Source organism: Chrysemys picta, chromosome 2 (assembly GCF_011386835.1).
Source record: "Chrysemys picta bellii isolate R12L10 chromosome 2, ASM1138683v2, whole genome shotgun sequence".
Lineage (NCBI taxonomy): Eukaryota > Metazoa > Chordata > Testudines > Emydidae > Chrysemys > Chrysemys picta.
In genome coordinates this window covers 288,910,266-288,922,004 of record NC_088792.1, presented here as the reverse complement: position 1 = coordinate 288,922,004, position 11,739 = coordinate 288,910,266, and the positions used below count along the sequence as shown (strand labels likewise).

The 11,739-nt window shown below is 60.8% G+C and overlaps 1 protein-coding gene across 1 annotated transcript in view; it reads right to left on the bottom strand.

Annotated features, from left to right (window-relative positions):
* Nucleotides 1-5,823: 5,823 nt before the first annotated feature.
* Nucleotides 5,824-11,739, bottom strand: part of SCRT1 (scratch family transcriptional repressor 1) — an 8,370-nt gene continuing 2,454 nt past the window's right edge. Inside the window, 5 exon segments of the mRNA XM_005291132.4 lie at nucleotides 5,824-6,255; nucleotides 6,258-6,492; nucleotides 6,495-6,631; nucleotides 6,634-6,706; nucleotides 6,708-6,730. Of these exon segments, the coding sequence (XP_005291189.2) occupies nucleotides 6,005-6,255; nucleotides 6,258-6,492; nucleotides 6,495-6,631; nucleotides 6,634-6,706; nucleotides 6,708-6,730 (719 nt within the window). The 3' untranslated portion in view covers nucleotides 5,824-6,004.

Genomic DNA, 11,739 nt, shown 5'->3' with positions numbered 1-11,739 from the left:
ACCTCCCCTCATACACACACAGCCCTCCCCCCACAACTCCCCACACAGCCCCCCCACAGAGCCCCCCATACTCACAGACCGTCCCCCACTCCCACCCCACACACCCCTCCCCCCACAGACCTCCCCTCATACACACACAGACCTCCCCCCACAGAGCCCCCATACCCACAGACCTTCCTCCACTCCCACCCCACACAGACCTCCCCCCACGACTCCCCAAACAGCCTCCCCCACAGAGCCCCCCATACCCACAGACCTTCCCCCACCCCACACAGACCTCCCCTCATACACACACAGCCCTCCCCCCACAACTCCCCACACAGCCCTCCCCCACAGAGCCCCCCCATACTCACAGACCGTCTCCCACTCCCACCCCACACACCCCTCCCCCCACAGACCTCCCCTCATACACACACAGCCCTCCCCCCACAACTCCCCACACAGCCCCCCCACAGAGCCCCCCATATCCACAGACCGTCCCCCACTCCCACCCCACACACCCCTCCCCCCACAGACCTCCCCCACAGAGTCCCCATACCCACAGACCTTCCCCCACTCCCACCCCACACAGACCTCCCCTCAAACACACAGACCTCCCCCACGACTCCCCAAACAGCCCTCCCCAACAGAGCCCTCCATACCCACAGACCTTCCCTCACTCCCACCCCACACAGACCTCCCGCCACAGACCTCCCCTCATACACACACCTCCCCCCACAGCCCTCCCCCACAGAGCCCCCCATACTCACAGACCGTCCCCCACTCCCACCCCACACACCCCTCTCCCACAGACCTCCCCTCATACACACACAGACCTCCCCCCACAGAGCCCCCCATACCCACAGACCTTCCCCAACTCCCACCCCACACAGACCTCCCCTCATACACACACCTCCCCCCACAACTCCCCCCACAGCCCTCCCCCACAGAGCCCCCCATACCCAGAGACCTCCCCACAGACCTTCCCTCACTCCCACCCCACACAGACCTCCCCCCACAGACCTCCCCTCATACACACACCTCCCCCCACAACTCCCCCCACAGCCCTCCCCCACAGAGCCCCCCATACTCACAGACCGTCCCCCACTCCCACCCCACACACCCCTCCCCCCACAGACCTCCCCTCATACACACACAGCCCTCCCCCCACAACTCCCCCCACAGCCCTCCCCCACAGAGCCCCCCATACCCAGAGACCTCCCCACAGACCTTCCCCAACTCCCACCCCACACAGACCTCCCCCCACAGACCTCCCCTCATACACACACCTCCCCCCACAACTCCCCACACAGAGCCCCCCATACCCATAGACCTCCCCACAGACCTTCCCCCACTCCCACCCCACACAGACCTCCCCTTAAACACACAGATCTCCCCCCCACAGCTCCCCCGCCCGCTCACGCCAATGGGGCCGGTTGGCCAGGAGGGTCTCGGAGCTGTTTTCTCCTCCCACCCGCCCGTGCGCGCCCCGCCCCCCGCTCCTCTCTGAGTAACGGGGTCCCCCGGCCCCGCCCGGGGCGCTCCGGAGCTCGGCGCGTTGCAAACAGGTCGCGCGACCTGTTGAGCCGAAGCGGAGCCGCGGGGGCCGGGGCAGCCCCCGGGGGCTCCGATCGCCCGTAGCTGCAGCCTGCTCCCCCGCCGGGTCCCCGCGGCTCGGGCCTTTCAAAGCCGGGTCCCAGGCTCCCGCGCTCGGTCCCCGCCGGGTCCAGCCCCGGAGAGCCGCGGCCTTTGTTCGCCGCGGAACAATCCCGGGCCTTTGTGGCAGGAGCGGGGCGGGGGAGGGGGCTGCAGGGGGGGGGGGGGGGGGAGGGGAGAGGCTCAGGGTCGCGCCGGCCCCTTTGTGCTCCGGCTCCCTGGACCGGGGCCGCCCCGGGACAAATCGGCTTCGGCCTGGGCCGCTTCCCCGGGCTGGACTCCGGCGCCGGGCGCTCCAGCCCCGCAGAGCCCTGCGCCGGGGCCGGGCACCCGCAGGGCTGGGGGCGGCGCTGGGGGGTCCAGGCAGCGGCAGCTCTCCCGGGAATTGCCTTTGTGTCCCGGGGCTCGCTAAGATGGAGCCTGGGCGCTTTGTACCTCCCCGGCCTGGCCCCGGAGCCGGAGCCGGGCCGGGAGAGGGTTGCCCGGGCGGGGGCATGTCGCAGCCTCGCTGGGGGCCCTGACGGGCCTGGCTCCGGCTTCGCTGTGCCCCGCTAGCCGCGGCCTGTGGCTGCTCGGAGCGCGGGGAAAGCCGCGGTTCAAGGCCCAGCCCCTCCCCCGCAAGCAGCCCCCAGGCCCCCAGGCTGCTGAGCGCAGAGGAGGGGCTCGCTCCGCGAACCTCAGCCCGAAACTGCCCCCCAGCAGCTGACATGGGGGGGGGGTCTGGCTCCCACCTGGGGTGCACCGCGCTGCTGTAAGTCGCTGGGCAAGAAGGATTTAAAAACAAAGCAACCAACAAAAAACCCTCTCTCCATAGTCCATTTTATTTTGTTTTCTTTTTATTGTGAAGTGCGCCAAGAGGCCTGGTGCCATTGTGCTTACTGGGACATCATTCAAATACTGGCTCAAAAAATTTTCCTGGGGAAAAGTCTCCAGAAACAGGGTTAGATTCTTTACAGCTTGTAAAAATCATGTAAATTTCCAAATGGTATTTACAAGGCATTCTTGCAATATACAGTTCCCTTTTTTATTTTAAGTACAAAAACCAGAGGTCTATCTAATACAAGTTCCTTCTACCTGAATTCTAGTAAGTTTTATTTTTATTTTGTTGCTGCTTTAAGTTATTCATAAAATGGAAAGACTAAAAGAGGAAGTGCTGTATAGTAAAAAGATTAGGAGCATCACATGGCTTGTACAAAATAAGGTGATGGCATGTTTTCCTACCAAGGGGAGTGTACAGTTCTTTGTGGGCTATCTGTCTGCATGTGTGTGTGTGTGTCTGTCTGTCTGTCTGCATGTGTGTGTGTGTGTCTGTCTGTCTGTCTGTATGCATGTGTGTGTGTGTGTGTGTGTCTGTATGCATGTGTCTGTGTCTGTCTGTATGAGTGTGTGTCTGTCTGCATGTGTGTGTGTGTGTCTGTGTGTCTGCATGTGTGTGTGTGTGTCTGCATGTGTGTGTGTGTGTCTGTCTGCATGTGTGTGTGTCTGTGTGTCTGTATGAGTGTGTGTGTGTGTCTGTCTGCATGTGTGTGTGTCTGTCTGTCTGTATGCATGTGTGTGTGTCTGTCTGCATGTGTGTGTGTCTGTATGAGTGTGTGTGTGTGTGTAGGGCTGTGTGAGTGTCTGTGTGTCTGTATGCATGTGTGTGTGTGTGTGTGTCTGTCTGTATGAGTGTGTGTGTATGGCTGTATGAGTGTGTGTGTGTGTGTATGGCTGTATGCATCTGTGTGTGTGTGTGTGTGTCTGTCTGTATGAGTGTGTGTGTGTGTGTGTGTATGTATGTCTGTGTGAGTGTCTGTGTGTCTGTCTGAGTGTGTGTGTGTGTGTGTGTGTGTGTGTGTATGGCTGTGTGTGTCTGTCTGTGTGAGTGTGGCTGTGTGTCTGTCTGAGTGTGTGTGGCTGTCTGGCTGTGTGTGTGTGTGTAGAAATTTTGAACAGCTTGTCCAAGTATATCTATATTTTCCCCCAGATGCTTGAAATCTTAAAAAAAAAATCCTTAAAGCCAAGGTGGATGTTCCTTCAAGATTTGCTAGAAAAATGTAACTAAAATGCTTGCAGTTCCCCTGGTTAGCACCACAAGCCTATAATCCTAACCTACAATGAAGTCAAAGGCAGGCAGTGCATACATTAGAAGAGAAGGAAGAATCGTCATATATTCTATTCCACTACATTGGCATAGTCCCTGATATTCGTTGCTATTAAGAATATTGGATTAAAATGTACCTGATTTCTCAGTAATACTATTTTTCTTAAAAATAACATGCATTACGTTAATTATTGCTCTATAAGTTCAGTATCGGACTCCTAAGGAGACATATTGCCCTCAAATATACTATCTCAACGTTTGGCAAATAAATCAATAACCAAAGAACGCACCCAGTGGTCAGAATCAAAAGCATCATAAAATTGGCATAGATTTAAATAGGTTTTTTGCATGCAAAAATTCAAAGTGTTAGAAAGGGTGGGCACGAAAAATCGGTTCGTTCTTCTTTTTTCTTCAAAAAGTTGACAGACTTTGGCATAGCGAGGAGATATTGGCAACCACGGAGAGGAGCTTGGAAGTAAACAACCGAGCAACTCAGTTTTCAACGCAAACTAAATTCACTAAGGAGCTTCCCCCAGAGAAAGACATAAATAAATAAGGGGGGGGGGGGAGTGTAGATCTCGAGATATTAAAAAATCTGCGAAATAAATATATAATAAATCAACCCAGACATTTACGAAAATAGAAATAGACACTTAAAAAAACCCCGTGTGTAAATGAATCAAATCAAAACGTACCAAAGAGACTCGCGATCAGGAATTATTCATTATTGTTTTACCTTTAAAGGTGGACACTTTGTGGTCATTGGCTGCGGAGTACGAGTTTTATTTTGTGTTTTTTTTTTCCTTCTTCGCTTCAAAAAAGGTTGAACCTTCCGAAAGCAAAAGCCCGGGATGGAGGGACATTGGATGCCCTTGCGGCTGGGTTCCCGGCAGGGAGAGTCAATTTCAAAGGTCCATGCGAGGAGCAGCAGGAGATCTGAGTCCGTTTCCAAGGGGGGGGGGGAATCTCGGTTGCTGTGCTCTGTACTGGAGTTGGGGGCTCGGGTTGGAGAGATGGGGGGGAGACTCCGAGGAGGGTTTGGAGAGGTGTGTGTGGGTGGGGGCTGGAGACGAATTGGAGAAGGGCACCCCGAGAGTGCTTGGAGAGGTGGGGAGGGGACCCTGGAGACGAATTGAGGACAGGGACCCTGCCAGGGTTTGGAGAGGTGGGGAGGGGCTCCCGGAGAGTGCTCGGAAGAGGGGGAGGGGGACCCCGCCAGGGACGGGACCGGAAGGGCTCCCGGAGAGTGCTTGGGGAGGGGAGACCCCGCCAGGGACTGGAAGGGGGAGGGGCTCCCGGAGGAGTGCTTGGGGAGGGGGGACCCCGCCAGGGACTGGAAGGATTCCCGGAGAGATGGGGAAGGGGTGACCCCGCAAGGGACGGGAGGGAAAGAGGGAAGGGCCTCTCGGAGCGGGGAGGGGGGACTCCGCCAGGGACCGGAGGGGGGGAGGGGCTCCCGGAGAGTGCTTGGGGAACAGGGACCCCGCCAGGGACTGGAAGGGGGAGGGGCTCCCGGAGACTGTTCGGAGGTGGGGAGGGGGACCCCGCCAAGCACGGGAGGGGGGGAGGGGATCCCGGGAGAGTGCTGGCGGGGAGGGGGAGGGCGCCCGGAAAGTTCTCGGAGAGGTGGGGAAAGGCTCCCGGAAAGTGGGAAGGGGACCCCGCCAGGGACTGGAGGGAGGAGGGGCTCCCGGAGAGGTGGGGACCCCGCCAGGGACGGCAGGGGAGGGGCTCTCGGAGGGGGGGGGGCCGCCAGGGGACGGGAGGGGAGGGGCTCTCGGAGGGGGGGGTGGGGGGCCCCGCCAGGGGACGGTAGGGGGAGAGGTTCTCGGAGGGGGGGAGGGGGGCCCGCCAGGGGGACGGTAGGGGGAGAGGTTCTCGGAGGGGGGAGGGGGCCCCGCCAGGGGACGGGAGGGGAGAGGCTCTCGGAGGGGAGAGGGAGCCCCGCCAGGGACGGGAGGGGCTCTCGGAGGGGGGGAGGGGCCCCGCCAGGGGACGGGAGGGGAGAGGCTCTCGGAGGGGGGAGGGGGCCCCGCCAGGGACGGGAGGGGAGAGGCTCTCGGAGGGGAGAGGGAGCCCCGCCAGGGACGGGAGGGAAGGGGCTCTCGGAGGGGGGAGGGGGCCCCGCCAGGGGACGGGAGGGAAGGGGCTCTCGGAGGGGGGAGGGGGCCCCGCCAGGAGTCGGGAGGGGGAGAGTCTCTCGGAGGGGGGAGGGGGCCCCGCCAGGGACGGGAGGGGAGGGGCTCTCGGAGGGGGGAGGGGGCCCCGCCAGGGGACGCCCCCCGGTCAGGTCTCGATGGGGCTGAGCGGCGGGACGGCCCCCTTGAAGCAGGCCGACTCGTAGTGCTTGTTGAGATAGGACTTGAGAGCGAAGGTCTTGCTGCAGCGTTTGCACTTGAAGTGCTTGAAGGCCGAGTGGGTCTGCATGTGGGCGCGCAGGTTGGAGCGGTCGGCGAAGGCCTTGCCGCAGTGCGCGCAGCCGAAGGGCTTCTCGCCCGTGTGCGAGCGCATGTGGCCCTGCAGAAGCCAGGGCCGCTGAAGGCCTTGCCGCAGATGTCACACTTGTGCTTGAGGTCGTGGGTGAGCAGGTGCATGGCCATGGCCGGCATGGAGACGTAGACCTTGCCGCAGGTCGGGCACTTCTTGGCAATCTTGCTGTCCAGGCTGCGGTGCGTCTGCTTGTGCCGGCTGAGGTTGGAGGAGGTGGCGTAGGTCTTGCCGCACTCGCTGCACCGGTGCCGCTGCAGGCTGCGCGCCCCCGCTCACCACCTTGCGCACGCGACCGCCCGTCCGTGATGAAGAAGGCGTCCACCGCGTAGCCCTCGCTCACCGCCGCGTCCCCGTTGATGTAGCCGGCCGCGATCTCCGAGTGCGGGCTGTCGGGCTGGTCCGAGTCCGGCGCGCCATAGTCCCGTGCGCCCCCGGGTAGATCGGGTCAGGCGAGGGCACCTTGATGGCGCTTTCGCTTTCGCCTTCATAGACCGACGGGGGTGATGTAGTCACGGATGTACCCTGCGGGAGGGGAGGGGGAGGGGGAGGGGGCGGAGAGGAGAGACACGGAGAGGCTTGTTAAATCATGGATGGGCCCGGGGAGATTAGCTGGAGAGCTCTCTGCTTAATAGATGCAACAAGCTAGTCCCGCGAGTGGCCCCCCTTGGTTTGCCTGCGGCAGGGGGGGCCGGCTCCGGGCTGAAGTGCGTGGCGATGAACCAGGAGCCGGCTCTCCACTGTCATGCTAATGGCCCTGGCGTTTGATGAACCTTCCCCGCCAGCCACCCTCTTCATCATTCCCCGAGACTCCCGCTCGCTTCGCCGGCTGCTGGGCGCAGATAGGCAGAGGGAGGGAGGGAGGGAGGGAGCGAGGCTGGGGAGATGCGGCAGCCAAGCGCTGCTCCGGCTCCTCTAATTGGGGGCTGCAACTCCGAGCACTCGTTGAGATGCCCTCTGAATGCAAAGCGAGGACATGGATGTGATGGGGCCCCTCCCCCACCCCACAGAGGTGACACCTGCCTCTCCGGGGAACGCTCAAGGTCAGTTCGGGGGCCGAGCCTACAGAGGGGGGCCCGGGGCATGACCTTTCTTCCCTCCCAAAACCACTTCAGCCAATTCCCCCCCCGATTATGCAACACGCTGCAGACATCCTGCAGTCAACAAAAGCCAGGAGCCAGCGAAGTGCGCCGCGCCAGGGCTCGGGGCAGCCTCTGGAGCCGGGGTCCTTCCTAGAGGAACTTTTCACCCAGAGGTTTAGTCACCTCGGCCCCGATCCATCGCCTGGCGCCAGCCAGGGGGGCAGCCCGCCGCGCGGAGAAGCCCGGCGGTTGCTAACAGTTGTCCTTGAACTTGTCTAGTGGCAGACAAAAGGGCCTTCCAAACAAAAACATTTCTGCAGCGGTGAATTCCAACCCCCCCGCCCCCGCCCCCGGCTGGGAACTCTCCGGCCCCCGGCTGGGAACTCTCCCCCACCCCTGCACCGCCTTGGTACCGTCTTTTTTTCAAGGTCTAATTTTAGCGGCGCGGTAGGAACAGAGCGATTGGGTTGCATTAAAATGTGCAGAGTCAACAGCCCTCCGAGAGGCCCGACCTGCTCAATATGGCTCTTGGCGAGGTGCATTCCAGGGAAGGAGGCAGGCGGCACATAGGAATGTGTCCCCCGGTGCCGCTCAAACGGCCAGGCATCCCCAGCCCGGGCCCCAGCGCCACCAGCCAGCCACACACGCTCCCTAGCCAGCCCCAGCCCCCAGCCCGAACATCTAGACCAGCACCCGCGAGCTAGCGCGGCTCTGTCTTTACCCTTGTCATGGAGCCGCGAGCTGAAGTCTGCCCGAGATCTGCCGTACGAGTTCTCTAGATCCGCCGAAGAGAAATCATCGAGTTTGACCTTTTTTGACCAGGAAAGATCTTGGCATGTTTCTACCGCGGCCGAAACGGAGACACGCGGCAGCTGGCCGATGGTTGCTGGGTCAGCGATTAGAGGGGGGGAAGAAATGGACCCCCCCCCCAAAAAAAAAATCTTTAAAAAAGGACAGTTAGAAAAGGGCTCCTGGGCGCTATGGCTTTGTGGCTTGCTGTAGGCTGGGCTCCGACGTGCAGTCCCCAGCCCCGGACCCCGCCTGGTGCAATCAGTCCTTGTTCAGCGGCTTTTGTGCAGCAGGGGAGGCGGCTGGCTGCCCAGGGCCCTTCCCGTCGCCCTCCAGCGCGGTTCAAAGCCCACCCTGAGGTCCAGGGTCACCAGCCCAGAGCTGGGTCCTCAGACATCGCCCGCGAGTTCAGCACTGGACAGCTCCCGGCGCTCGGGAGCGGCTCCCAGCTTGGGTTCCCGGCGTCCCCTCCTGCGCCGGTGTGCCGCAATTCTTATTGTTCCGCTCGGGGCTGGCGGCTTCTTGTCAGCGCTGGACAGCTCCCAGGCTCTGCCGCAGCCGCTGTGGAAGGTCCTGAATTTCTGAAGACTCTCTGATCAGCTGTTTGGATTTATAATGCAGCGATCAGGTGGTGGACGGAAATGGAAGCGCTTAATTTAATCCATCAAAAAAAAAAAAAATCTCCCGGGAACAGCAGTGAGACTAGATGATTTAGTGACGCTGTTGTGAGTCGCCTCCTGCCCGGGCTTTCTGCGAGTTAGATCCAAAAGGGAGAGGAGGAGAAGGGAGACAGGGTGCCCTGGCGAGGCCCAGGGGCTCAGGCCTGTCTTTGACCCCCCGGCACTCGGGCAGCTCCGGGATCCTGGGAGCAGAGCGCCGCCCTGGCGCGGCCGGACCTAAGGAGAGACTATTTCTTTGATTGATGGGTGGGGGAATACGGAGGACCTGTGGGCTCTGTAATGCAATAAAAAAGCGACATGTTCACTTTTTAATGAGGAAAGTACCAAGCTGGCTCGTCCTTTTGCTCCATCTGGTTTGGGGAGGCAGTGGGGTGCAGTGGTTGGAGCAAAAGGCTGGGGCAGGTCTCCTGGGGTTCTTTCCCAGCTCTGGGAGGGGAGTGGGGTCTAGTGGTTAGAGCTGGGGGGGCTGGGAGCCCAGGACTCCTGGGTTCTTTCCCAGCTCTGGGAGGGGAGTGGGGTCTAGTGGTTAGAGCTGGGGGGCTTGGAGCCAGGACTCCTGGGTTCTTTCCCAGCTCTGGGAGGGGAGTGGGGTCTAGTGGTTAGAGCTGGGGGGCTGGGAGCCAGGACTCCTGGGTTCTTTCCCAGCTCTGGAGGGGGAGTGGGGCCTAGTGGTTAGAGCAGAGGCAGGGCGTCAGGACTCCTGGCTTCTACCCCCAGCTGTGCGTGAAAGTATCACCTAGTGGTTAGAACAAGGGGATGTGAACCAAGACTCCTGGCTTCTAGTCCTGGCCCAGCTATGTGAGAGTGGGCCCGATGCTTCATTTCTCTGGGCCTCCACTTCTCTAAAGGAGTGGATAAGCGACACCCCCCACATCCACGCTGTGAGCCCCCCATTAATTCACGCTTGCAACGTCCTTTCAGATCTTCCATGGAAGCTGCCCAATCAGTGCAAAGGATGGGCAGCATGATGAGTTTATTCCAGGTTTCATTCCTGCCATTCCTTACAGGTCCATTACTATGGGTTAAAGCGTGTGTGTGTGTGTGGGGGGGGCTTCCTGGGTTTTGAATAGCCCAGTCCTTACTCAGCCAAGCCTCCCGTTGACTTCGCAGCCTGAATGAAGGCCTCAGGAGGTGACCCCTTGTTGGGAGTTACTCTCTGAACCCCGCCAGGGTGCTGGCAACGCGGAGTCCCCGCACAAAGGACGTTGCAAGCTCAAGGTTTGATCGATGGAAATAAAGCAGAAGAAGACATCAGCCCCTGGGATTTTGAAGTCCTTCCTCAAATACCTCCCCACCCCCACCCCCACCCCAGGGGTCCAGATCCTGAGCACCTGCCGCTCCCATTGGGGCCGAAACATCTGCCAGGGACGGGTCCCTTCCAGGGGCATTGCCTGGCTCCGGGCGGACAGCGAATCCCCTCTGGAATCTCCCCTCCCGCCCCCTGCCAGCCAGCAGCCGCCTCCCGCAGGATATTCACTCAAAGCTCCAGGCCGCATTTGTTTTTCCCGTGGCCCCCGTGACTGTCGTTTGATCCCTGCTGCGCTCCTTCCCGGAGTTCTAATTAGCAGCGGCGCTGTGCACCTCAGGGCCTCTGGAGCCGGGCATTTGTTCGGATTTTCCACCCTCCCTCTTCACCCCCAGCAGATGGATGGGACTGCAACCAAGCTAACAATCCGCAGCCGCCTGAAGTTTACAAGTCACCCTCTTACATCACGTCCTCCGGGCCAATGGCGTTCGGCTCATGCTAATGAGGCGCGCAGGGGAGCAGAAGCCCCCCCCCTTCCCCAACGATTCCTTTAGGATACATATGTCCCTAATTAACACACACCCGGGCACGGGCCTGCTCCTATTGTCTTCCACCGGGCGCGTTTGTTCACTTCTGCAGCGAGAAACCGAGGGCGGGCTCTTCAGTGACCCCCCAGGCTCTTTGCAACCCCTTGGATTTCAGCCTGGGGGAGCGGTGTCCCCCCCCCGGGGGCTGGGGGTCCCTGCCGGTCTGTCTCGCTCCATTCACACGCACAGGGTGCAGGGGGGCACATACAGATGTGTGCATCTGCCAGCCTGCCCCTAGGTTTGCATGTGTGGGTCTATGTCACACACACACACACACACACACACACACACACACACACACACACACACACACACACACACACACACGTGATTTGCAGGTGAAAGGGGGGGTAACATCTGACCCCAAGCAACCCGCGGATGAGATACAAACTCTTGCCTCGCTGTTCGGGTTCTGTCGCCTGACAGAAAACGGATCGTTCTTTGCACCGGATTTTATTCCTCGGCGGTTGAAATCGGGCTCACACTTGACTTCTCTTGTCATGTACAAACCGGCCCGGAGCCGGTTCCTGGCTCCACCCTGCGGCCCGTTACTGGGACGTCACCTGAGCAGAATCCCCCTACGGGGGTGTTTCCCCAGCACCTCCCTTTACGGCAGCTCCATGGAGGCGGATCCCAGACCCCTGTAACCCTGGCGCGTCCTGTGTCTCCTGCAGTTGGGTCAATCGGATCCCCCCTCCCGTCCTTCGCAGCCTGGCCGCCCGCCCGGCTCAGGGACCCTCTGCGCTCCCCCCCTCCCTTCTTCCAGGGGCTGCTGCCTGTATGAGCGAGCGGGAAACTGAGTCCCGACTGAAGCGGAGCGCGCGGCGGGGCGCACGGAGACTTGTGGCCGGGGAGGACCGCTGCTCTGCTGGTCCCGGGAAAGCGAGCTGCGTCCAACCCCCTGCCCCTGAGCTCCGCCACAGCCGGCGCCAGCGCTGCCCGGTTCGCCCCGGGGGGCTCCAGCGGCTGCTCGGTTTGATCTGATGACCGGACTAAGAACTTGCTCCATGAATGTCCCTCGGGCGCAGGGAACCCCCCGCCCCCAGGAGACCGCTCGAGTCCCTTCCCAGGCTCCCCTAATACCTCCACAGCCCCTGGCGGGGCGGGCGCTGGGCCCGGGGAGCTGCAGCTGGAGGGGAAGGAAGCCCAA